General features: G+C 36.8%; 2 protein-coding genes across 2 annotated transcripts; one reads left to right on the top strand and one right to left on the bottom strand.

The window, feature by feature from the left end:
* Positions 1 to 660: 660 nt before the first annotated feature.
* LOC106868620 (pre-mRNA-splicing factor SLU7) lies at positions 661 to 17,154 on the bottom strand. The gene is made up of 15 exons (XM_014913966.3): positions 15,984 to 17,154; positions 13,954 to 14,146; positions 13,327 to 13,477; positions 13,092 to 13,172; positions 10,091 to 10,258; positions 8,915 to 8,977; positions 8,021 to 8,140; positions 6,640 to 6,737; positions 5,731 to 5,798; positions 4,452 to 4,648; positions 4,107 to 4,211; positions 3,589 to 3,696; positions 2,442 to 2,519; positions 1,606 to 1,860; positions 661 to 1,015 (listed from the first exon to the last, which is right to left on the bottom strand). Exons 2-15 carry the CDS (start codon positions 14,124 to 14,126, stop codon positions 839 to 841), a joined length of 1,842 nt encoding a protein of 613 aa, XP_014769452.1. The 5' UTR covers positions 14,127 to 14,146; positions 15,984 to 17,154; the 3' UTR covers positions 661 to 838.
* On the top strand, positions 16,266 to 24,335 carry LOC106868619 (nitric oxide-associated protein 1). Its single transcript, XM_014913965.3, has 8 exons — positions 16,266 to 17,399; positions 18,528 to 18,656; positions 20,002 to 20,169; positions 21,169 to 21,386; positions 21,475 to 21,606; positions 22,463 to 22,579; positions 23,489 to 23,606; positions 24,014 to 24,335. The coding sequence occupies exons 1-8, from the start codon at positions 16,283 to 16,285 to the stop codon at positions 24,217 to 24,219; spliced, it is 2,205 nt and encodes a 734-aa protein (XP_014769451.2). The 5' UTR covers positions 16,266 to 16,282; the 3' UTR covers positions 24,220 to 24,335.

The raw sequence follows: 24,335 nt of genomic DNA, 5'->3' as shown, positions 1-24,335 counted from the left end.
AGAGAGGGAGGGGGTGATCTGAGAGTGATTTCGTTGCTATTTCATGAAGGTCAAGCAATTGTGTAGAGGCAGAATTTCTCGTTGGGTTGTGGTAGTGATGATGATGATGACAACGACAATGATGATGACGATGATCATGATGGTGAGGATGATGATAATGATGGACACTTAGCTATATTGAAAAATACTGATTAGAATAAAAATAAATGAAGAGGTTTTAATTGAGTACAAGTTTATATAGAAGCGTAGGAGTGGCTGTGTGGTAAGTAGCTTGCTTACCAACCACATGGTTCCGGGTTCAGTCCCACTGCGTGGAACCTTGGGCAAGTGTCTTCTACTATAGCCTCGGGCCGACCAAAGCCTTGTGAGTGGATTTGGTAGATGGAAACTGAAAGAAGCCTGTCATATATATATATATATATATATATATGCATATATATGTATGTGTGTGTTTATGCTTGTGCGTCTGTGTTTGTCCCCCTAGCATCGCTTGACAACCGATGGTGGTGTGTTTACATCCCCGTAACTTAGCGGTTCGGCAAAAAACACCGATAGAATAAGTACTAGGCTTACAAAGAATAAGTCGTGGGGTCGATTTGCTCGACTAAAAGACAGTGCTCCAGCATGGCCGCAGTTAAATGACTGAAACAAGTAAAAGAGTTAAAAAGTAAAAGAGGTTTTAATTGAGAACAAGTTTATACAGAAGCATGTAATGGTGGTTGGGGGAGGGGATATAATTGAAGAAATGTTTGTCAATAACAAAGAGATATTTGGAAATATTACATATAAACAAAAATAAAAATTGCCTAAATTGTTGATGGAATTTGTACCAAAACTTTCAGTTATCAAAGTGAGCCATTGGATCATCTGATCGGAATTGTTTGATACGATAAGCTTCCATTTCTTCTTCTGTCGGAACTTTTGATTCATACATACTGTTGTAAGGACGTTTACGCTCGTCTATTTTAAGGTAGTTGTCAGCCCATCGTTGATGTTCCTCTTCAGCCTTGAGAGCCTACAGGGAGAGAACGAAAGGTTAAATCAGTCTTCTTCTTCACACTTCACCAATTTCAAAGAAACAAGTTTTTACTCTAAGAATATTATTCAACTAGGGAGACTAAAGAGATTAGAAATAAGGATTATTAGTGAACTTGGGAGATAAATTTGACCCCTTTGTTATTATATTACTGTTAGAAAACACTGCATTTGTACCAATTAATTTTGAAACTAACATGATTCTGTCATTATTAAGCTGGTGTTTGGAACCTGAATTAACAAGGAATTTTGATGGAAAGTTTTGACTGAGATCACTTTAAAGCACTCTCCAAATGTGATCGATGCCAGCACCGCCTGACCGGCTCCTGTGCCAGTGGGACGTAAAAAGCACCCACCTCACTCTCGGAGTGGTTGGTGCTAGGAAGGGCATCCAGCTGTAGAAACTTTGCCAGATCAGATTGGAGCCTGGTGCAGCCTTCTGGCTTGCCAGTCCTCAGTCAAACCGTCCAACCCATGCCAGCATGGAAAGTGGACGTTAAATGATGATGATGATGATCCTGCTTTCGCTCGTTTATTTTGTTCAGTTTCATTAAAGACTGCCAGACTTACCTTCGCCATAAGTTTCTTCTTTTTCTCTTCTTCGTCTTCAGAACTTGAACTGCTGTCGCTGCTGCTGCTGTCACTATCGCTGCTGCTGCTGCCACTACTACTACTACTGCTGCTACCACTGCTGCTACTACCACTACTACTGCTGCTACTTTTCTCAGACTCTCTTCCCTTCTTGTGGCTTGAGTTCTTCTTTGAGGATTTCTTCTTAGGATGTTTGTTGTTGTCTTTCTCTTTCGCTATTCTTTCTTGATGTTGCTAAAAATCAGACGGGGGGGGGGGGGGGGGACAGGAGAAAGAAAAATTTATTATTCTACAACGAATGTGGACAATTTTGAAAATTAAAATAAAGAACACTTCTCAAGGAAGAGTAAACAGACAATATTCAACAACCTCTTCAGCTTTTATGTTGCAAATGGTGAACAACAGCATCACAGGTGATAGGTATTTAGAAGGCTAATCACTGGCCCTTGCACTTTTGATGGAGAGAGTAACAAGGGAGTGTCTACAACTTAGGGCAGAACAATTATTACAAAGGACTTTGCAGCAAATTAGCTTCTTTGTCGGTGTTCTTTTTTTCTGATAGATATATATGTATACATACAAACATACATGCACACAACAGGCTTCCACATAGTGTGTTTATCAAACTCAGTCACAAGACATTAGTTGGTGGTGGGACTATCATAGAAGACACTTGCTCAAGGTGCTACGCAGTGGGACTGAACCCATAATTACATGATAGCTAAGCAGGCCCCTCAATCATTTTGCTTTTTTTACTATTTTCTTAATAATATTTTTTTTTAATTAAAACAATCAGACAAATATAAGAAAATTACCTGAAGAAGTGACTTTGGTGGTTCAATTTGTTTTGGTGGTCCAGATAGTAAATTATTTTCAATTTCCAGTAAATCAGACTGAGGAAAACAATTGTAAAAAAAAATTTTAACTAGAATTAGAATATTAAATTCTAACAAAGATTAATAATAAAAACAACCACCAGCAGGCAGTGGCTCTCATGACTTCTGCCCTTCGTTGATTGGAAGTGTTATCATATACATTAGAAAATTACTAATTTTAAAACTTACAACATGAGACATTCATTGCCAACATAACATGGCAGTCCTGGTTTAGGACAAATGTTGCTGTAATTTTAGCCTCAGGAGACATCTTCTCCAGCTGGCTATATGACACGATCTGTGTCCTTATATTTTCAAACAAGGGAATCTAGCACCCCCACTCAGCTGAAAACAATATCTGTGTATCACGATTTCTGGGTTATTTCCCGTCATCAGAATAATTGCTTGGCTAGAGGTGGCGCTGCCAAATTCCTGTTTAAAATATATAGTTTTCAAAGTGACAACTAGTCACCAATTTATAAATTAGAAAATTACACAGATATTGTTTTGAGCTGAGTGGGGGTGTTAGATTCCTTTGTTCTAAAATATAAGGACACAATTCGATGTCTCCTGGGGCTAAATTACAGCAACATTAGTCCTAAACCACGACTGCCATGTTATGTTGGCAAACAATCTTTGATATCATATAAATGTTTTGTCTTGGTAGAAAAGGTGGGCCACAAAAAATATTCTGTTCAACACCACAGATTTGCTTGTCAGTAACTTGGCCATAACCAGTTGAGCATCTTCCTTAGAGGCTGACGATATGTATATCTCTGATCATGAACAGGAGTAGTGGGGCGAGTGTCATAGCCATGGACTGAGAGGAATTCTTTGAGGTTTGAACATAGAAGATAATAATCACTATAATAATTATAAGAGTTTCAATTTTTGGCACAAGGCCTGCAATTTTAGGAAAAGGGGTCGGGAGGGATAGATGATTACATTGACACCAGCATTTGGCTGGTACTTAATTCTATCAACCCTAAAAAAGGCAAAGTCAACCTTGGTGGCATTTCACCTCAGAAAGTCCTCATTAACAAATCTTCCACAACCTCAGACAAACAGACAGACAAGAGAAACTTACATTGTTAGCGTCTTTACCAGCTTCTCCAGTGCAGTAACTGCCTTTTAGTAATGAATGACAACACTTGAAACCCCACTGACCTTCTTTCCAGTAAGAACCCCAAACACTCTGGAAACAAAAAAACACAAAAATATTACTCAAAATGTTTTACATAAATAATTTTTCCTGAAGAGCCATGGAAGAAATTTAGAAATAATTATTTTGTTCTTAAGCATAAAACAGGAGACTTTTAGATTAGGAATGTCAAACATAGAGCCCTCAGTAATGTTTAGCTGAACACCAGGTTCAATTTTATAATAGAAAAAAATCTGTTATATTTTAATATATATATATCATTATCATCCATTCAAGGTTGGATCCAGAATAAAATAGTGATTAGTCCTGACTCTAATTAGTCAAATTAGTACATCTTAAGGAATCATTTATTGCCGGCTCCTGTCAAACCATCCGACTTATACCAATATGGAGAACAGATGTTAAATGATGATGATATTGAATAAAATCTAACACAAACTTACAGTGTGGTTATTTGGATAAACATCTTCTTCATAGCGTGACTTGATAGATGCCTTCTCTTGGCCTTTGATAATCGTCCCATGACGTGAATACTCGACATAATCTTCCTAAATATCAAAATATACAGAAAAATGTTTAAATATAAACACTCCAGTTCAATTCCAGCACTTGAATATTTATTTATTTTTGGGTCTCAAAAGGACAAAATACAGAGTTAACCTTGATGGGATTTGATCTCAGAATGTCAATAATTACAGCTGAATACCACATGCATTTTATCTGACTCTCTAATGAGTCTGCCAGGTAAATATTATAAATTGGCCCCTGATATAAAACGAATTACTTACTGACTGGGCCAAAAGGAGCTGTTTTGGTGGAGCCTCTAAATGTTCTTCCCCTCCGTACTTCTCCAAAATACTTTCTCTTTGACCCGTCTTAAACTGATCCTTTCTGTTTTCATATTCCTTGTGTAACAATTCCAACTTAGTAGGGTCAGCTTGGAGGTGGACATCAACACCACGCTCATATGCATCCCAGGCAAACACTGAAATGTAAAATAGACAACTGGTGTTCAATACCTACCAAACCTGATTCACAATTTTATTGCTCCTTTTTTTTTTTTTTTGTAAATGTGAAATGTCAGTTGTCTTCATTGACCGTTATTGGAACAATCTCAATATCGTTAAAGAATTTATGAAGTTACAAGCCAAACAAAGGAGCTTCTACATGGCACTAGATTTGCAAGAAACAGTAGCTAAATCTCTCTTAACTCTTTAGTATTTAAACTGGCCACACCTGGCCTTTCACACGTATCCTACATTATCATTCAAAAAATAAGCAACTTGTTGAAACCTTGAAGCTTTGAAATAATCCAGGATTAATTCAAAACAATCATCATCATCATCATTTGACGTCCACTTTCCATGCTGGCATGGGTTGGACGGCTTGACTGGGGTCTGGCAAGCCAGGAGGCTGCACCAGACTCCAATCATGTAAAATGCATTCATGCCGATGCCTGCACTCGTGCCTGTGCCAGTAGCACGTGAAAAGCACCCAACACATTCTGTAAAACATTTGACATAAAAAAAGGCATCAAGCCATAGAAACCATGTCAAAACAGGAAATTGGAACCTGGACAGCTCTCCGACTGGTTGGCTCCTGTCAAGCCGTCCAACTTGTGCCAGCATGGAAAATGGACATATGATGATGACTTTCTGAACTCGATACAAAATTTGATGCTGGCATCTTGGTTGAATTTGATATCAATTGTAAAAATCAGAGCTGGATTAATGCAGTCTAAATAGCCTTGCATAACAATTGAACCCAAGTGGAACTCATGAGTAACCAATTTGATGGACTGACTCATTAGGTTGGCTGAGTAACGATCATCAGCTGTGCATGCATTTCCATTAATCAGTAAAAATCAGAGTATGCACAGACCTGAAACTTTCTGCTAATACCTTGTGCAAAATCAGATCAGATGCGCATACTTGGAAAAAACAGACATATTAATTACTCCTTAATATTTAATTGACAATCTCTACAAGAAAAAAACTAATCAGAGTTATTCAACAATAAATAAAAATTGAAATCAATGAAACAAGAAATCAAATAAAACAATTTTACTTTGTCTTTGGGCCATTTTCTGTGCATCTTTGGAATATCGAACAAAATTATCTCCAGCATATTTCAGTCTGTGAGGAGAAAGGCACAAAGTGAGTTAATGACAATGAAGGACTATCAATATGCAGTACAATAATTAGACAAATAAACAATATCAATTAGGAATCTAGATTAGTAAATAAAAGCTTATATGTATTCAACTCTAGGACATTCATGGCCAAATGAATGCCCTGGGGTTTAGCTATGTTTTGCTTATCAAGACACATGTCACTCAGTTAATTGGCATTCCATCGATAATGGACACTCCAGTCATGCTGTCTCCTCTTTCTCTCTTTTCTTTCACTACTATATTGGTCTCTGTTTCCTGGAGCTGGCTGCTCTCATACCTTTCATACTAAGACACCTTTGACCCATTTATCTCTCCAACTATCATCACCTTTGTTATAGTCACCCCATCATGCTTACTCTGCACTAGCCACTATGACCAATCTTTCTTCCCCAGAATGTTGTCCCCCCTGTAATCTGTTCCCTGCAACAGTTTAAACAGACCATTAACAGCATCAATCTCACCAGTCTTGGAGGGACTGCAAATCGAACATATAAAAGAGAAAAAAGGCTCTCATGAAGCACTGGCTTTGATCCCAGTCTGTGGCAGCTTGCTTAAGGGTCTTCCATCAAAGCTTTAGCTCAACCTAAACCTTGTGAATGAAAATGGACAGACAGGGATTGTGATGAATCCTACTGGAGGGTCTGTTGCAGTACACTGAAGGCCCAGCCTTGTCATACACACATTGAACCATTCAAACTATTTCATATAATGAGTGTGTAGTTCCTCTCATCAAAACCAATACGAGATCAAACTGTATTGTTAATTGATTTATTCTTCTCTATAAAAAAAACAAAAGTACATACTCTGTTTCTTCTTTTCCAGAATTTTTAAAGGGATTCTCTCTCATAGCCCTTGTTTTAGGGTCATAGAAACTGGAATTTGGATCGAGGTTATATAAATACTGCAAAAGATAAGAAAAGTTAATAAGATTAGTCTGCAAAGACTTTGAGAAGAAAGAGGCACAGAAACGGTATTACAAGAAATCTAAGTACAGATATGCTGTCAGCAAGATGAGGGAGAGAACAACGAATTCAATGAAGAATTTAGCATGCAGGTGTCCATTAGAGTTCAATTCTCAGCCTCCACCAGTTTAACTACTGGCAATAACAGATGAATTGAGAATTTCAATATGGGGATGATCCTAGTTCTTACAGCTGATTCTGATGGCAATTAGAGAGAAAATTACATGAATGTTTAACTTGAAGTATTTGAGGAGATTTTAGCTGATGGGCTTGCTATATCTCTCTCTCTCTCGACACCAGTGTTGTTAGAGTAAAGATTGTTTGCCAACATAACATGGCAGTCCTGGTTTAGGACGAATGTTGCTGTAATTTAGCCCCAGGAGACATCGTCTCCAGCTGGCTATACGACACGATCTGTGTACTTATATTTTCAAACAAGGGAATCTAGCACCCCCACTCAGCTGAAAACAATATCTGTGTATCACGATTCCTGGGTTATTTCCCTTCTTCATCAGCACAGAATAATTGTTCGGCTAGAGGTGGCGCTGTCAAATTCCCGTTCGAAATATATAGTTTTCAAAGTGACAACTAGTCACTGATTTATAAATTAGAAAATTACTGCCATTTTATATTGGCAAACAATCTTTACTCCAAAGTACTGTGGCTGAATATCTCTCGTTGTGAGATTTACAAATAGTAATTTTCTAACCAGTGTTGTTGTTTCGGACACTTCAGCCCTTATGAAGCAGATCTATGATCAAAGGCATTCCAGCCATGACCATCTCATCTTTTTGTACCTCTTAAAATACACCGTCTAATGTGACCTTGTTTTAAGGTCGTACAGTGTGATGTTAAGAAATGTCTAACAGGTCGAGAGACCACATAGAATCTCCCTCCTTGGTCTGTTTGATATCAGTGTTGGTTGTGAGTGTAGAAGTTTAGCTGATTAAAAACAGAACAGACAATGATCTCGGAGCGGTTGGCGTTAGGAAGGGCATCCAGCTGTAGAAACTCTGCCAAATCAGATTGGAGCCTGGTGTAGCCACCTGATTTCACCAGACCTCAGTCAAATCGTCCAAACCATGCTAGCATGGAAAGCGGACGTTAAACGATGATGATGATGATGATGTTGAAGACAAGAATGGTAACAGATCAGAGCAACATGGAAGGAAAACCAGAACAATTGCAGAAACAAAAAAATAAATTGGAAAATGGGAATTACTTTTGCAGTGTCTTCTCGAATACGCAAGTTTCTAACTGTGATTCTTTGCTTTGTTTCAAACTTCTGACCAGGCATGTCAACGTCATCTGCATATTTGTCTTCATCATCACTGTCCCGCGTCTGAAAGAAAAAAAAAAAAAAAGACACAAAATAAGAAATCTGAGCATTTCCAAATAAAATAAACAACAATTTATCTTCTCAGGTTATAATTCTCAGAACTGTTAACCTCACGGCATAAAATATACATGTTTTTTTTTTTCATATATTTTCAACTGAAAGGCAAAGTCGACCTCGGTGGAATTTGAACTCAGAACATAGTGATGGGCAAAATACCGCTAAGCATTTTCTCCAGCATGTCAGCGATTCTGCCAGCTCACCATCTTAATAATAATAATGATAATAATAATAATAATAATAATAATAATAAATAATAATAATATTAATAAATAATAATAAAGAATAATAATATTAATAAATAATAATAATAATAATAATTATAATAATAATAATAATAATAATAATAATAATAATAATAATAATAATAATAACATTGGTTTCAAATTTTGCCACAAGGGCTGCTATTTTGGGGGACAGGATGTGCCGATTACATCGACCCCAGTATTTCACTGGTACTTAATCTATTGACTCCGAAAGAATGAAAAGCAAAGTCAACCTTGGCGAAATACTACTAAGCATCTCTCCTGGTGTGCTCACAATTTTTCCAGCTGGCAGCCTTAATAATAATAATATTAATAATAATAATAATAATAATAATAATAATAATGATAATAATAATAATAATAATAATAATAATAATAATAATAATAATAATAATAATAATAATAATAATAATAATAATGATAATAAAGACAACAACAGTAAAGTTTATCTCACCCTCTGTACAGTGTCTTCCCTTATATCTTCAGCATCCTTCTCTTCCTTTAGCAACTGTTTGGCCTGTATCAAAGTGATCAGACAGTTTAGTTTGTGTAGAATAGCGAAGGGTGAATATTTCAAACAAATACCAATATATTCAAGTGTAAGACAGTTTATGGCATGTTGAGTGAGTGAAGACATTGTGTTGGTGTTGTTGATGTGATAAACAAAAAACAATTTTAATTAATTTTAAATTATATCCGAAGTAATGAGAGCAAATAATTATTTCAGTGATGAATTTTGATAAAAAAAAAAAGAAAAGGCAGAGATGGAAGACAACTTTTCCAACCAAAGAAATTTGAATTACGATTAATAAAATCTGGAACACAGTGAAGAATAAGTTTGAAGGGTGATAACTCGAGGAATGTTCTGATCTTGTTAGACCTCATCAGCGAAGCCTAGTCTAGCTATGATACCAGTATCTTACAATGACCAGTGAGAGATATAGGTTCATCAGAAATAAACACTAAGCATGGTTTTGGTTCCCAGTTGGGAACCTGAAAACATGGCCAATTAAGTGGATAATCTTTCATTTTATATCTTTTGTTTCAGTCATTAGACTGTGGACATGCTGGAGCACTGCATTCAAGAATTTTAGTTGAACGAATCAACCCCAGAACTTAATTTCTTCCTTCTTCTTGTAGTTGGTTAGCAAGCTACTTACCACACAGCCACTCCTGTGCCTATGTATATATATGTGATTGTCCTCTCAATTTCTGTCTACCAAATTCTCTCACAAGACATTGGTCAGCCAGAGGCTGTAGCAGAGGTGTAGCAGAGGCTGTAGCCCAAGGTGCTATACAGTGGAACTGAACCTGCAACCATATGGTTGGGAAGCAAGCTACACAGTCAAGCCTGCATCTATGCAGCCTTGTTATGCCTATACAGCTATGCTTACACCTGTGCAGCTAAGCTTGGACCTTCACAGGTAATATACAATATGGTCTCACATTTCTATATGACATTTGTATCACAACAATATATGACTTTCAATGAAACAGTAGCGATTTACTGCCTCAGAACAACATATGACATTCTCTCAATAACATGCGACAACTACTTCAAAATGGCAGATCCAATCTACTACAATGTACCTGCTTAGTTGTGAAACATCAAAAGCCATACTGTTATTACCTGTAATATTTTTGAGTATTCTCCAAAGAGTTTCTTTTGGTGTGCTTCAGGATCATAACCATTCCAGATGTCTCTTTTCCCATCATAATCATAGTTCATTACAGGTACGATATATTCATCAGCTGCTATTTGATCACCTGTGTATTTAGCACCAACTCGGCGTGGACGCTGAAATTAGACAAAAACGGAAAAAAATGAATTTAGATAAGAACCAAATTATTCTTTGCAAAAAATATACGATCACTAGAAGAAATATCTGCCATTGACAAGTTTGAAAACACTGCCAAAATTGTACGATGAATATTGCAAGTTATTCAGTTAGATCGTATTGATTATATATAAGAAATGACTGTTAACTTATTTATTGAATTTAAATATTACGACAAACAAAAATACAAACAGCTTTGCTTATGGCAGCATTTACCAACTTAAACAAGGAGACCGTCCAGAAGAGTTGCAAGGGATTCCAAAGTCGTCTGGAGGTCATGGTCGAAGCCAATGGCGATTTTATTGAATAAATTTACTCTTTAGTATTTCAAGATATTTTCATGTAATTTTGGTAAATATATCTGTTAAAATGAGATGTCAGTGTTACTTACATTTTTGCATAATTTAGACGTCAGTATATTCACCGCACCCTGTATATATATATATATATATATATATATATATATATATATATATATATATATAATAATTTTTTCCAGAGGATGTAGCAACCGTTACCAATATAGCATAAGAACTTACCTTAGGAGATCATTAATTAGATTCCTTAAGGGTCGTTCTCACAGTTTATATTTATATCATAAGATTTTTAAACTTTTAAATTTTCATATTCAAAAGAGACAGAGACTTCAAATTCGATATATCGATTTATTCACCACTCTATGTTAACATTTCTGTGCCAAACTTATCCAGTGACTGGTCCATTGGATTTAGACGTTTGGCACTTCTTCAGGAGTGGTTACCTTTCGAATAAAACACGAAAAAACACATACATAACTATTATTGGGTCTTTAGGACATCGTTAGCTTTCGTGTTTGTTATTATAGGGGAGATAACTCCTTAATTTTCTATTTTTATTGCTCTCCTGTGGATTTCCACTAGATTAATTATTTTGTTTATTTCTCTTTACTATACTATATTACCCGTATATGTATGCATACATACACATGCACACACACATACATACATATATATACACATACATATATATATATATGTATATATATATATATATATATATACATACATATACACACATATATATACCCATACATATATACACCCATACATACAAATACAACACACATACATATATACATACACATGCACACACACATATACGCACACACATATATACATATACATACATACACATACATACACAGATATATATACACATATATATATATATATATATATATACATATATACATACATACATATATATACACACACCCACACACACACACACTCTCTTTTATGCACTCATCCATATATGCATAATTGCACATACATGAGACATCATGCTGTACTTCATCACATCTTGAGATCATTTATACCAACGAAATGTACCTCTTATGATATGCGTACATTTCAGAGCATTATTCTTTACTTTATTAATCAATTTATCCTTAGAGAAGAGTATGTGGTACAGTTCCACCGTACAGAGCGAACAATACTTTCTTCCTCTCTCATATGGCATTGATCTAGCTATTATAGACCATTCTAATGAATACTGTTTATTACTTTCCTTAAGACCCCAGATGTATTTGCTAAGACTAGTGCTAGCCATTTTCTTCCTATCTCTAAAGCATGAGAAATGGTTAGAAATTCTACGGCAGGACAGGTATGCCGTAGAATTTCTAACCATTTCTCATGCTTTAGAGATAGGAAGAAAATGGCTAGCACTAGTCTTAGCAAATACATCTGGGGTCTTAAGGAAAGTAATAAACAGTATTCATTAGAATGGTCTATAATAGCTAGATCAATGCCATATGAGAGAGGAAGAAAGTATTGTTCGCTCTGTACGGTGGAACTGTACCACATACTCTTCTCTAAGGATAAATTGATTAATAAAGTAAAGAATAATGCTCTGAAATGTACGCATATCATAAGAGGTACATTTCGTTGGTATAAATGATCTCAAGATGTGATGAAGTACAGCATGATGTCTCATGTATGTGCAATTATGCATATATGGATGAGTGCATAAAAGAGAGTGTGTGTGTGTGTGGGTGTGTGTATATATATGTATGTATGTATATATGTATATATATATATATATATATATATATGTGTATATATATCTGTGTATGTATGTGTATGTATGTATATGTATATATGTGTGTGCGTATATGTGTGTGTGCATGTGTATGTATATATGTATGTGTGTTGTATTTGTATGTATGGGTGTATATATGTATGGGTATATATATGTGTGTATATGTATGTATATATATATATATATATATATACATATATATATATATGTATGTGTATATATATGTATGTATGTGTGTGTGCATGTGTATGTATGCATACATATACGGGTAATATAGTATAGTAAAGAGAAATAAACAAAATAATTAATCTAGTGGAAATCCACAGGAGAGCAATAAAAATAGAAAATTAAGGAGTTATCTCCCCTATAATAACAAACACGAAAGCTAACGATGTCCTAAAGACCCAATAATAGTTATGTATGTGTTTTTTCGTGTTTTATTCGAAAGGTAACCACTCCTGAAGAAGTGCCAAACGTCTAAATCCAATGGACCAGTCACTGGATAAGTTTGGCACAGAAATGTTAACATAGAGTGGTGAATAAATCGATATATCGAATTTGAAGTCTCTGTCTCTTTTGAATATGAAAATTTAAAAGTTTAAAAATCTTATGATATAAATATATATATATATATATATATATATATAAATGTTTGGATGTATGTAGCCATACAACCTGACATCATATAAAAACACAATAAAAAAAATCCTTTACCTCTAAACAATCTTTCTTTTTGTGTGACATTGATCCACAGTTCTCACAGGAACCTTTTCGGTATTTAGAAGCAACGACTACCTAAGAAAGAAGTAGATAAAAGCATGTCATGTAAGACAAAACAAAACATACTGATAGGGTTTTATTGTCGGAGACATACATTATTATTTCTATTTTCCCTGACTATTTTAAAGGGCTTCAGAGCTGAAAGGAACAGTCAAAGAAAAGAACTCACCTGTTTTACTCCTCTCCTGTAGTGCTCATCTAACTTAGCAAAATTCTTCTCCTTGTGTTCCTGGGGTCGCTGATGTTTCAGTGTTGGTTTATCTGCCCCAAAATACCATGGGGCCTGCATAATATATTGTGGAATATGGGGGTTGATATCTCTGAAAGAAAAATATGGAAAGAAAATAATATATTTCATGGACAGATAACACTTCAGAAATTTCAAAACAGACTATTTGGGGGCAACTAAGTATTGTTGCTAAAGGATGACCACTCTGAAATGCATGTAGCCGACAGAGTCTGGCCAGGGGACGCAGCATGCCGACTCCGTGTATTTACATCTATTTATCTACAGCAAGAAATTTTCTCCATCACAAAATACAGTGAATGGTTTTCTTTGAGGTTCAAACATGCCTCAAGCATATTAGAATTTTTAACAAGTTTGTATTTAAATGAAATATATTTAACTGGAACAAAATTTCAAGTAAAACTGAACACATTCAAAAATCACTTCCATCAGTGAGAGGTTCAAATCTAGTCTTTGACAGGAGAGAAATTAGAAAGAGTTTTTGGTCCCCACCCCCACCAAAAAAAAAACTTAGGCAGTAAAAAGTGAAAAAAATATGAGATGACTTACTTTCCTTCCTCATCTTGCATTGCAGGAACCGTACCAGCTTTACGAGCCTCCTCTAACTCCTTCATCTTCTTCCAATCCTCACGAGACTGTTTCTTAGGCTCATCTTGCTCAGTCTGTTCAGACATGGCCATTTTCGTCACCACAGAGGGTGGCAAATTCACTTGGAACGACATTCTGGCTAAGGAATAATCAACTTTAGAAGAAAAAGAAAATTAAAAATAAAACATTGAAGTTTTAGAAACATTTTTGTATGCTTTACAACTTTTTAAAAACAAACAAGATTCTTAAAGTTAAGAATTAATTCCTTTGATAGCATTCTCAATAAAGTAACAAGTGGCAACAAGGCTGTCTTTTGGGCAATAGTATGCTATGAGTAACACCGTAGATATACTATAGAATATGAACTGTAGTCATGGCTGATGCCAGTGTCACATAACTTCAAATGTTGGGCAATATGCTGTGCTTGAGAAGACCTGTCAAGCCACGTGAAATCACAGTCTTGGCCGATGCCAGTGCTGTCTGACTGTCACCCATGCCTGTGGCACATAAAAAGCACCATTCAAGTGGTGGGCCTCACAGAGGCAGTGGCAGGTGACTTTGGCAATATACCGTGCTAGTGCGAAGGTCATTGCTGGGATTTATCTACAATAATTAAAAAAAAAAAAAGAGGTATGTAAGAGATAATTTATTTTAATACCAATACGTTCAGTTAGAAAATGCTTTTTCTCACACACACACACACAGACTCGCTTGGCTGGGGTTGCTTATCTCCCTTGAATCGCACACCTTTCGTTTTTCACCTTAATAAAGGCTTCCACGGTTTTTAAGTGCGTAGCGCCAAGAAAATTCGCCAAAATCAGTCTGGAGTTAAGTGGTGTGAAAAAAAAAAAAAAAAAAAAAAGAAATCATAAATTTCCAAATCTTTTTTTTCATATAAACACGATCCTCGTCATTTCAAAGGTTGTGGTGGAAAAAAATCCCTGTCAAAACGGAGAGATTCCAATTTACGTGGGTTCCCTGGTTCGAAATCTTCTCTCCACTCCTCGGACAAAAAAAAAAAATTCCCAACAATTTTCTTTCTAATCCGTAATCTATGCAATTCCGCCGTTTGAAAGGAATTTTGTCTTAATAAAATTTCATTAAAAGATATCAATTTTAATGATAGTTGTGGGGAAAAGTTAGGTCGTGTGAATTTTCCGAAATTCCTTTCGCCAGCCTCTCGGAAAAAATTCTTTCCAGCAAATCCTTACATACTTTTAATCTACGGCACCTCAGCTGTATTTCTTGAAGATATCGTTAAAAACTATCCATTCTTCTGGAGGTTATGAGGCAACAAAGTCGGAAGGGTACAGATCTATAGAAATGCCATAAATTCTTATACGAGATTAATAACAGCAGAACTTAGTCCAAGCCTATCTCAATTATTCTTTTCTACTCTAGGCACAAGGCTCGAAATTTTGCGGGAGGCGGGGGCCAGTCGATTAGATTGACCCCCCCCCCTAGTACGCAACTGGTACTTAATTTATCGACCCCGAAAGGATGAAAGGTAAAGTCGACCTCGGCGGAATTTGAACCCTACCTCAATTATTGCCAAGCCAAAACAACAGGACACGACGAAAGTAAAGAATACGTACACCCGGGGTTTAGGGTTGGTTAACATCTAGATCCACTAGATATTTAGGGTTTTTGTGTATCTAGACATTAACCTTAGGGTTTAGGGTTTTTGTTAGGCCGAAAACAGGGGTATACGTATTCGTTACTCCCGCCTTTGATTTACATATAAAGGGTCTGGCAGAAAGAGAACCTTGTAATTATTACACAAACATAATTGATTTGATTGGAATTAAATAGCTTCATCTGTTTTAATTGCAGTTCAGAGCAAAGAACCATAAACGAATTACGAATTAGGAAACGGTAAATTTTAATAAGATACTAAAGCTCAAATATGTTTCTGTTTTTAAGATTATATGAATATTTAATTAAAAATAAAGGAACAAAATAATCGGAAACATCAAATTCGTGGTTCTTACCTTATTTACACATAACAAAGTGGAAATTCTAAACAGCAGCGGTTTTAACCATTATTTGAAAGATCTTGAAACGAATAGACACCCGTTGGTAACACTTGGGTAATAAAATATTTGGTAAGGTATGGCTAGAAATATAAATAAAACTGTTGAAGGGACACAGAACTTATTGATCTTATAGGAATTAATATAGTTTCGTTAGATTTTGTAGGTAATTGGAGTTTGTTCGTTTGAGGTTTCTGTGTCAGCTGGTCCACAGATTTGAATTTGGTTTTTATCAAAGTTAAACACGTGTTTAGGAAATGTCTCTTTCAATGTTAAGTCGATTCCCTCTTCGGAGATTTAGATTAAATACTGGGAATATACACGAAAATTTGGGGAAATGTTTGAGTAATGTGAAGTTAAATGATATTCAGAGACGAACTCTAAAGTTTGATTATGAACGAGGAATTACAGTTCCTTGTCCTTTGACGCGAAGAAGTATTTGTTTGGAAATACCAAAGATGATATTGTGCCGAAACTATAAGAAATATCTGAGGAGAAGAAAGAAACAACAACAAGCATTAAAAGAAGAAGAAAACGAAAAGGATGATGATCTTTTTGAAGGACTTTCTGTTGCCACTCGCATGATTTTGAATAAGGAAAACATTAGAAAGGAGCCAATGATGGAATCAACCGAAATCTCAAGGCCAAACATTGAGGGTCAGCTTGGACTTTCTAATGTCTTTTATGAAAGTGATGCAACACAAAAGCTACTTAAAGCTTATGAAGAATTAAATTTTACTGCAGACCAGACTGAAAGCTTTTTACATAAACTACGACTGAGTATAAAAACTTATGAAGATCCACAAAAGAAAAAACCTTTCTCAGTTGGGGAACCAGACCCTTCCATCGAGGCCAGTAACGTGAACTGTCCCGGGTGTGGAGCAACATTACACTGTCAGGATCAGAATCGCCCAGGGTATATAAGCAGTAAAAAATTTAAATCTTTAACTCTTGAAAGAATGGAGAAAACACTTTGCTTTCGGTGTTTGTTAATGAAATATCACAAACATTGTTTAAACATGAAAATTCCTATCGAAGGTTATCCGCAAATCTTATCTAAAATCCACGACTCTCGTGCTATTGTGCTGTTCACCGTTGATCTGTCAGATATCAATAACAGTATGCTAAATGATATATTACCCATTATTGGTCGTAAAAGACCAGTTTATATCATTGGAAATAAGGTTGATCTCATCCCGATGGATTCTCCACTTTATCTAAAAAGGCTGAAGAAATATTTATTCACAGCTTGTTCCCAAGCTGGTTGGAATCCTTCCGGTTACAACATTAGACATATAGAATTAGTTAGTGCAAAGACTGGTTATGGTATTGAAAATCTTATAGACAAACTGTTCGACGATCATGGAAAGAATGGTGAGAAGCATTTCTTTTATTATCAGTTTCTCCTCTTTTATCATTTAATTGTTTCGATCGAACGAATCAAACCCGGCCCTTAATCTTTCTTTTTAAGCCTCGTATATATTGCATACATGTTTCTTTTGTCTAACCTCTAGTTACAGGGACGTAAACAAACGAACTCCAGTTGTCAAGTGGTGGTGGTGGGGGACTAACACAGACATAAACACACACACACACACACACGTATAAGGTATTTGGGTTCTGCCACGGAGGAAACCGATGTATCCTCATCTCAGTCATAAAGCAGGAATGGAGCCTGTTACCAATCAAGAAAACTGAGACATAGAGATCAGTTTTATTGTTGTTGTTGTGCCTTTTCCACAGTTACAACACAGTGATGATTAAATTAAGTGAACTTGGAACCAGCCCCTTAAATTTATAGTCCCTTTCTTTTCAGTTTTATTTTCTTTGAGTGGTAGTGATCAAATGGATAAGGTTCTACACATGTACTGTCTTAATGATAAATTTGTAGTGGCGCGTGTGGCCGCCATCTTGGGAAGTGCCATTGCGCATGTGCAAGGGACTTGCCGTCAGCGGAAGTACTCGGGCACGCATGCGCAATGCAACAGGTAGAGAAAAAGCAATAGCGTTCGATCTCTTTTCTCTCTAGCAGCGGTGGCGACCACATGTATCTCTTATCCATCCAGCAGGTGTCGTGAGAAGACGTTCTTCCAGGCTGTCCCAACTCGACCCCGACATGTCATCGAAGCTTCCTTTGGTATTCTAGCGGCATGCCTATTCACCCAGGAACGAAACGGCTCTACATCAACCTAGAATAAACTATTGATCTGTTGTCACCGCTATCCCTCGTGTTGTATTTCTGGATTTAATGATTAATATAAGAACTGGGGAGAGACGGCCGAGCCGTCATATCTCATCCAAATTCTTATAAATTTGTATCCAATTGTTCATAATGCTGGACACTTAACTGTGTTTACCTGGGGGAGGAGGGGGAGAGGTGCTTTTATCTAATTATTGATCTAATGTTTCTTAATGAAAAACGCATTAAATAAAACAAAACATTGAAATTTCGAATTATCAAGAGTTTTTAATCAAATGAAATGTTTGCTATTTTTTAAATAGGTGATGTTTATCTTGTGGGAAGCAGTAATGTTGGAAAGTCATCTATCTTCAACATATTGTTAGAGTCGGATTTCTGTAAATCTCAAGCACGCGAAATTTTCCAAAAAGCAACCGTTTCTGTTTGGCCAGGTAAGTTTTTCTTAATTCTGCTTTGTTAAATACAAACAACTTCTATCTCATTCCAGGGTGAAAAACTAGAGGTAGTCGATAGCTTCCGCTATCTGGGCGACCAAGTTAGTAGTGGGGGTGGGTGCGCTGAAAGTGTAGCTGCTAGAATAAGAATAGCCTGGGCAAAGTTTAGAGAGCTCTTACCCCTGCTGGCGACAAAGGGACTCTCACTCAGAGTAAAAGGCAGACTGTATGACGCATGCGTACGAACAACCATGCTACATGGCAGTGAAACATGGGCTGTAACTGCTGAGGACATACGTAAGCTCGCAAGGAATGAAGCCAGTATGCTCCGTTGGATGTGTAATGTCAATGTGAATACCCGTCAGAGTGTAAGTATCTTGAGAGAAAAGCTGAACATTAGAAGCATCAGTTGTGGCGTGCAAGAGAGACGATTGCGCTGGTATGGACATGTGGTGAGAATGGAGGAGGATAGCTGCGTGAAAAAGTGCCACACCCTAACAGTTGAGGGAACCCGTGGAAGAGGTAGGCCCAGGAAGACCTGGGCTGAGGTGGTGAGGCAAGACCTTCGTACATTGGGCCTCACCGAGGCGATGACTACGGACCGAGACCTTTGGAAATGGGCTGTGCGTGAGAAGACCCGGCAAGCCAAGTAAGATCGTTGCCAGTGCCCCTGGACTGGTTCTTGTGCGGGTGGCACATGAGATGCACCATTTTGAGCGTGGCCGTTGCCAGTACCGCCTGACTGGCTCCTGTAGGATTTTCGAGCGAGATCGTTGCCAGTGCCCCTGGACTGGCTTGTGCGGGTGGCACATAAAAGACACCATTTCGAGCGTGGCCGTTTTCGTGCGGGTGACACGTAAAAGCACCCACTACACTCTCTGAGTGGTTGGCGTTAGGAAGGGCATCCAGCTGTAGAAACTCTGCCAAATCAGACTGGAGCCTGGTGTTGCCATCCGGTTTCACCAGTCCTCAGTCAAATCGTCCAACCCATGCTAGCATGGAAAGCGGACGTTAAACGATGATGATGATGATGATGATGAAACCAATTACGTCATTTACAATGGATGGACAGGTGTGTTCATCTTGTTTGTCGTTACCACATTTCGGCTGATAAAGGGCTGGAGAGTACATCAACCGAAACGTTGTGGTAACAGCAAACAAGTTGGGGACACTTTTCCGTCCATCTCAAAATAAATACAGTAATGAAACTGTTAATGTATCTTCATTTATTTTAAGAATTTTATACAGGAATTGCTTTCAATTGCAAAAAAAAAAAAAAAAATTCATATTTTCTTTAAAAAGTTTTCTGACGACGGTTATCTTTGCTTTAAATTCCTTTTAGGCACCACTTTAAATTTACTAAAATTCCCAATTTTATCACCAACATCAGAACAGATGTATAAACGTAAAGCAAGACTTCAAGAAGATACAGAGGTGATTGAAGAAATGGAAATGCGTCAAAGAATCAGATTAGAAAAATATGGATCGAGTGATAATGCTATTTTGAGAGGTGAGTATTTATTTGATGGTCTTCTTGAAAATCAAACTCTTCAACAATTGTATTTCGTTCCAGAAAAACAGTGGTTAGTCATCTTACCTGCTAATTGTATTTTGTAATGGACAAAATCATCAACTAACATCCGCTTTCCACGCTGGCATGGGTTAGATGGTTTGACAGGAGCTGGCTAGACCAGGAGTCATACCAGGCTCCAATTACCTGTTTTTGCAAGGTTTCTAGAGCTGGATACCCTTTTTAACAGCATCCACTTTACAGAATGTACCAAATGCTTTTTACATGGCTTCATCAACAGTGTTTTTTTTTCTGCGGCATCAGCATCAGTGCTTTGTATGTGGCCCCAGCATCGACAGGATCACCTAGTACCTTGTAAGACAAAACCCCTCGACTGGGAGCAGGGGAGAGTAGTACCAGCCTAGTGTAGAGGACTGGCCGTATCATTAGACTTCCAGATGGGATTCTTGTGATATTTGTTTCAGCTTCTGAATTCTGTTTCTGCTGTGGCCTACTCGGTTGCCTACCTGGTTCTTCGGTACCTTTAGAGGAGCTGAATTGGTTGCCAGCATTTGGGAGTGTGTTCTAGTTTGAAGATATTTTCTTTCCCACTCAGATCAGAGGCACTGCCTTTCCTCATGCCCAGTTTTATGGAGTTAATACCCTTTTTTTTTTTTTTTACAGAAATAAAATAAAGGAATGTATATACTGGTGCCACATAAAATACACCTTTGCTGGTGTCACATAAAATGCACCTGTGCTTGTGCCATGTAAAAGCACCCAGTGCACTCTGTAAATAGGTAGGTGTTAGGAAGGGCATCATCCAGCTGAAGAAACCATGCCAAAACATACACTTGGAACTTTGTACAGCGCTCCAGCTTGCCAGTTCCTATCAAACTGTCCAACCCATGCCAGCATGGAAAGCAGATGTTTAATGATGATGTTCATTTCACTTACATTATTCAGTTTTTAAAAATTTTCTGTTTCCCTTTGTCGTAGGACTGGTTCGAATGACACAGTTTGTCACTCCTCCTGACAACGAATATGAAGGCTTTAGTGTTACCTCCTACACAGCTAAGCCAGACGCCTCGATTACACCATCAGAACTTGATACAAAATTAGAATCTGAAAAAGCCAAACGACTCGAAATATTTAAATCAACCTTGGAACAGAGTCGTTGGCTTTATGACACACCTGGAGTCATAAATACACAACAGGTGAGTTTTGGTGCAAGCATGGCTGTGTGGTTAAGTTCTCTTCTTCACAATCACAAGGTTCCAGGTTTTACTTTTTTTTTTTTTAAAGATTACATCATTTCTGAATCCTGAGGAACTTCAAATCCTGTTGTCATGTAAAATGTTCCGACCACGCACTTTTGTGCTGAAACCAAATCGAGCAATGTTTGTGACTGGACTTGGTCGCATCGACTATGTCGAGGTAAGAGAAACACATAAATCTTTCAAGTATTTGGGGAGGGACTTTTGATGGAAGTCTGCAAGTAAATGTTATTAAAGATTTGAATTCTGTGAGGTTTTGCTTCACAGTTTAGGGCCTTTATCTGGTGAGTGAGAATGCATATATATATTGGTGAACAGGTGTATGTGTGTGTGTATATATATATATATATATATATATATATATATATATGACAGTAGCATCTTGAGAGTAAAATTGAGCATAAGCATCATCAGATGTGGCGTGCAAGAGAGAAGATTGTGCTGGTATGGCCATGTGATGGACAAGGACAGCTGCATAAAGAAGTGCCAATCTCCTAACTGCGGAGGGAACTTGTGGAAGCGGTGGTCCCAGGAAGACATGGGATGAGGTGGTGAAGCATCCTCTGATGGAGGCAATGACAAGTGATCATGACCATGGCAATTTGTTGTGTTTGTCAAGCCAAGTGAAACTGTAGTTGTGGCCAGTGCCTTTCATCCTTTTGGAGTCAATAAGGTACCAGTTGTGTACTAGGGTCGATCTAATCGACCCCCCCCCCCACATTTCGAGCTTAGTGCCTAGAGTACAAAAGAATATTTCCTGGTCGAGGTGATAATTCTGCAACCTAACACCTGTCAGTATATTTGGTGGAAATACTCAAACTATAATTGAAGAACTTGAAGTGGTGTAAGACAAAACCAAATTAACAAACATTTTTAATTATTTCATACAACAGATTTCAAAATTATAGTTTTAAATTTTGTTTTCTAATCAAATTTTTCGTATTAAAAGCTTCCTTCAATATGTGTTTTTGTAACATTTTAAAGTTTTTTTGTTTTTTTTTGTTTTTTTTAACTAGGGTACAGAAAATGTTCTCCTTACTGTTATAAATAATATTAAAATTAAGGTTCATGTCATGGAAATAGAAAAAGCTGAAGATTTCTACAAAGAAAATATTGGAAAAGATGTGCTTCAGGTAAATTAATTTTCAACCACCTATGATTATACATTCTCACTGTTCACTGCTCAGTCATTATACATTCCCTCACTGTTCACTGCCCACTCATACATTCCCTCACTGTTTACCATTCACTCCTTATACATGCCCATCACTGTTTACCATCCACTCCTTATACACCCTGACATAAAAACCGTGAAAATGATAGAATAAAATACCATGATGGTAACTTTTATTTCCCTACCAAGCTCTGCGATATCAATCTTGTAGAGTTCCTTTCTACCTTTTCCTGGAGTCTACCATCTCAATTATTAAGAACCTCAGACTCTCAGAATTTTTCATGACCTCCTACTAATATAGACTTTCTGCACTTTTTTTCTTTAATTGCTTGTCTATGCTTTCATTCTGTTACACACATACCACTTTCATCAGTTCATTGCTCACAACCAATTCTCATTTACACAGCTATCACATCCCGGCATTTAAAACTGGAGTTTAGGCACAAATTTGACCTAAATACCGATTGCATGTGACCATAAGACGGCGAGCTGGCAGAAGTGTTAGCACGGCGGGCAACATGCTTAACGGTATTTGGTCTGCCGCTACGTTCTGAGTTGAAATTCCGTCGGGTCGACTTTGCCTTTCATCCTTTCGGGGTCGATTAAATAAGTACCAGCTACGCACTGGAGTCAATGTAATCGACTTAACCCCTTTGTCTGTCCCCTCTATGTTTATCCCCCCCTGTTGGCAATAAAGAAATAATTATCTTAAATATGCAATATATGTGTGTGTATATATATATATATATATATATATATATCTATATATATATATATATATATATATAGAGAGAGAGAGAGAGAGGGCTACACTACTAATGAAATGTTAAAAGAAATGACTTTTTTTTATATAAACTTTTATTTGCAGATTCCTTTAGGAGATGAAGATAGACTTCGTCTAATCCCACCCTTAGTTGGGAAAACTTTCCATTTAACTGGCACTGGTTTTAAAAAAACAGTCTGTGATATTGTTTTGTCATCAATTGGTAAGGTTATTTCAAGTTTTTCTTTTTTTATTTTATAATTTGTTTTCATAGTGTACCGGATATGGTGTTCCAAATATAGCAAGCTATTGGTTTCTGATTATTTGATGTGTAGATAACCAAGTTTACATAATCACTGAATGCTTACAAGATATCTACCTGAATTTATTGATCATTTTTACCTGTGATACATACATATATATCTTTACAGACAAGCCACCTGCTGGCAACCTTTTTCCATCCTCTAAGGCTAAATACTTCATCTTTCTCTGCTGTTTTCAGTTATACTGCATTCAAAATTTGTAGAATACTAACACATTCAGTGCTTCCAAATTTTATATATAAGCATGTGTGGTTTCATCCCTCAAAACTGTCCTCACTAAACTTCATTTTTGTCTTTACATTTTTAGGCTGGGTTGGTGTAAGTACGAAATCCGGACACTCTTTTACGTTGCGTGCTTATACTCCTGGCGGTCATGGTTGTCTCACCCGACCTGCTTTGTTGCCCAATGCTATCAACTTGAAACAAAAGCGCATTCGTAACAAACCAGCTTATAAGATTTCCAAATGTCTTTCTCTCATCAAACTACCTCCAATAAAACGTTCGCACTTGTAGTTCTGATCGTTAAGTTACATGAACTTATGAGGACAAAGATCGTTGCTCATGAAAGAGATCGTTCTTCCTATTTTCTGAATACACTGAGATTTTGCAAAATAAACTTGTTAAAAATT

This window comes from Octopus bimaculoides, chromosome 14 (assembly GCF_046866305.1).
Source record: "Octopus bimaculoides isolate indiv1 chromosome 14, ASM4686630v1, whole genome shotgun sequence".
In the NCBI taxonomy this organism is placed as follows: Eukaryota; Metazoa; Mollusca; class Cephalopoda; order Octopoda; family Octopodidae; genus Octopus; species Octopus bimaculoides.
This window is presented reverse-complemented; position numbering and strand designations above follow the sequence as displayed.

What these genes read in the sequence shown, in the direction of transcription:
- LOC106868620 (XM_014913966.3), bottom strand. Translation starts at nt 14,126, where the DNA reads ATGTCGTTCCAAGTGAATTTGCCACCCTCTGTGGTGACGAAAATGGCC. An exon ending in AGCTCCTTTTGGCCCAGTCA is followed by an intron (nt 4,212 to 4,451) that starts GTAAGTAATTCG and finishes TTTGATATTTAG; the next exon opens with GAAGATTATGTCGAGTATTC. An exon ending in AGAAGAAACTTATGGCGAAG is followed by an intron (nt 1,016 to 1,605) that starts GTAAGTCTGGCA and finishes CTCTCCCTGTAG; the next exon opens with GCTCTCAAGGCTGAAGAGGA.
- LOC106868619 (XM_014913965.3), top strand. Translation starts at nt 16,283, where the DNA reads ATGTCTCTTTCAATGTTAAGTCGATTCCCTCTTCGGAGATTTAGATTA. An exon ending in TGATAATGCTATTTTGAGAG is followed by an intron (nt 20,170 to 21,168) that starts GTGAGTATTTAT and finishes CCTTTGTCGTAG; the next exon opens with GACTGGTTCGAATGACACAG. An exon ending in TTGGAAAAGATGTGCTTCAG is followed by an intron (nt 22,580 to 23,488) that starts GTAAATTAATTT and finishes TTTTATTTGCAG; the next exon opens with ATTCCTTTAGGAGATGAAGA.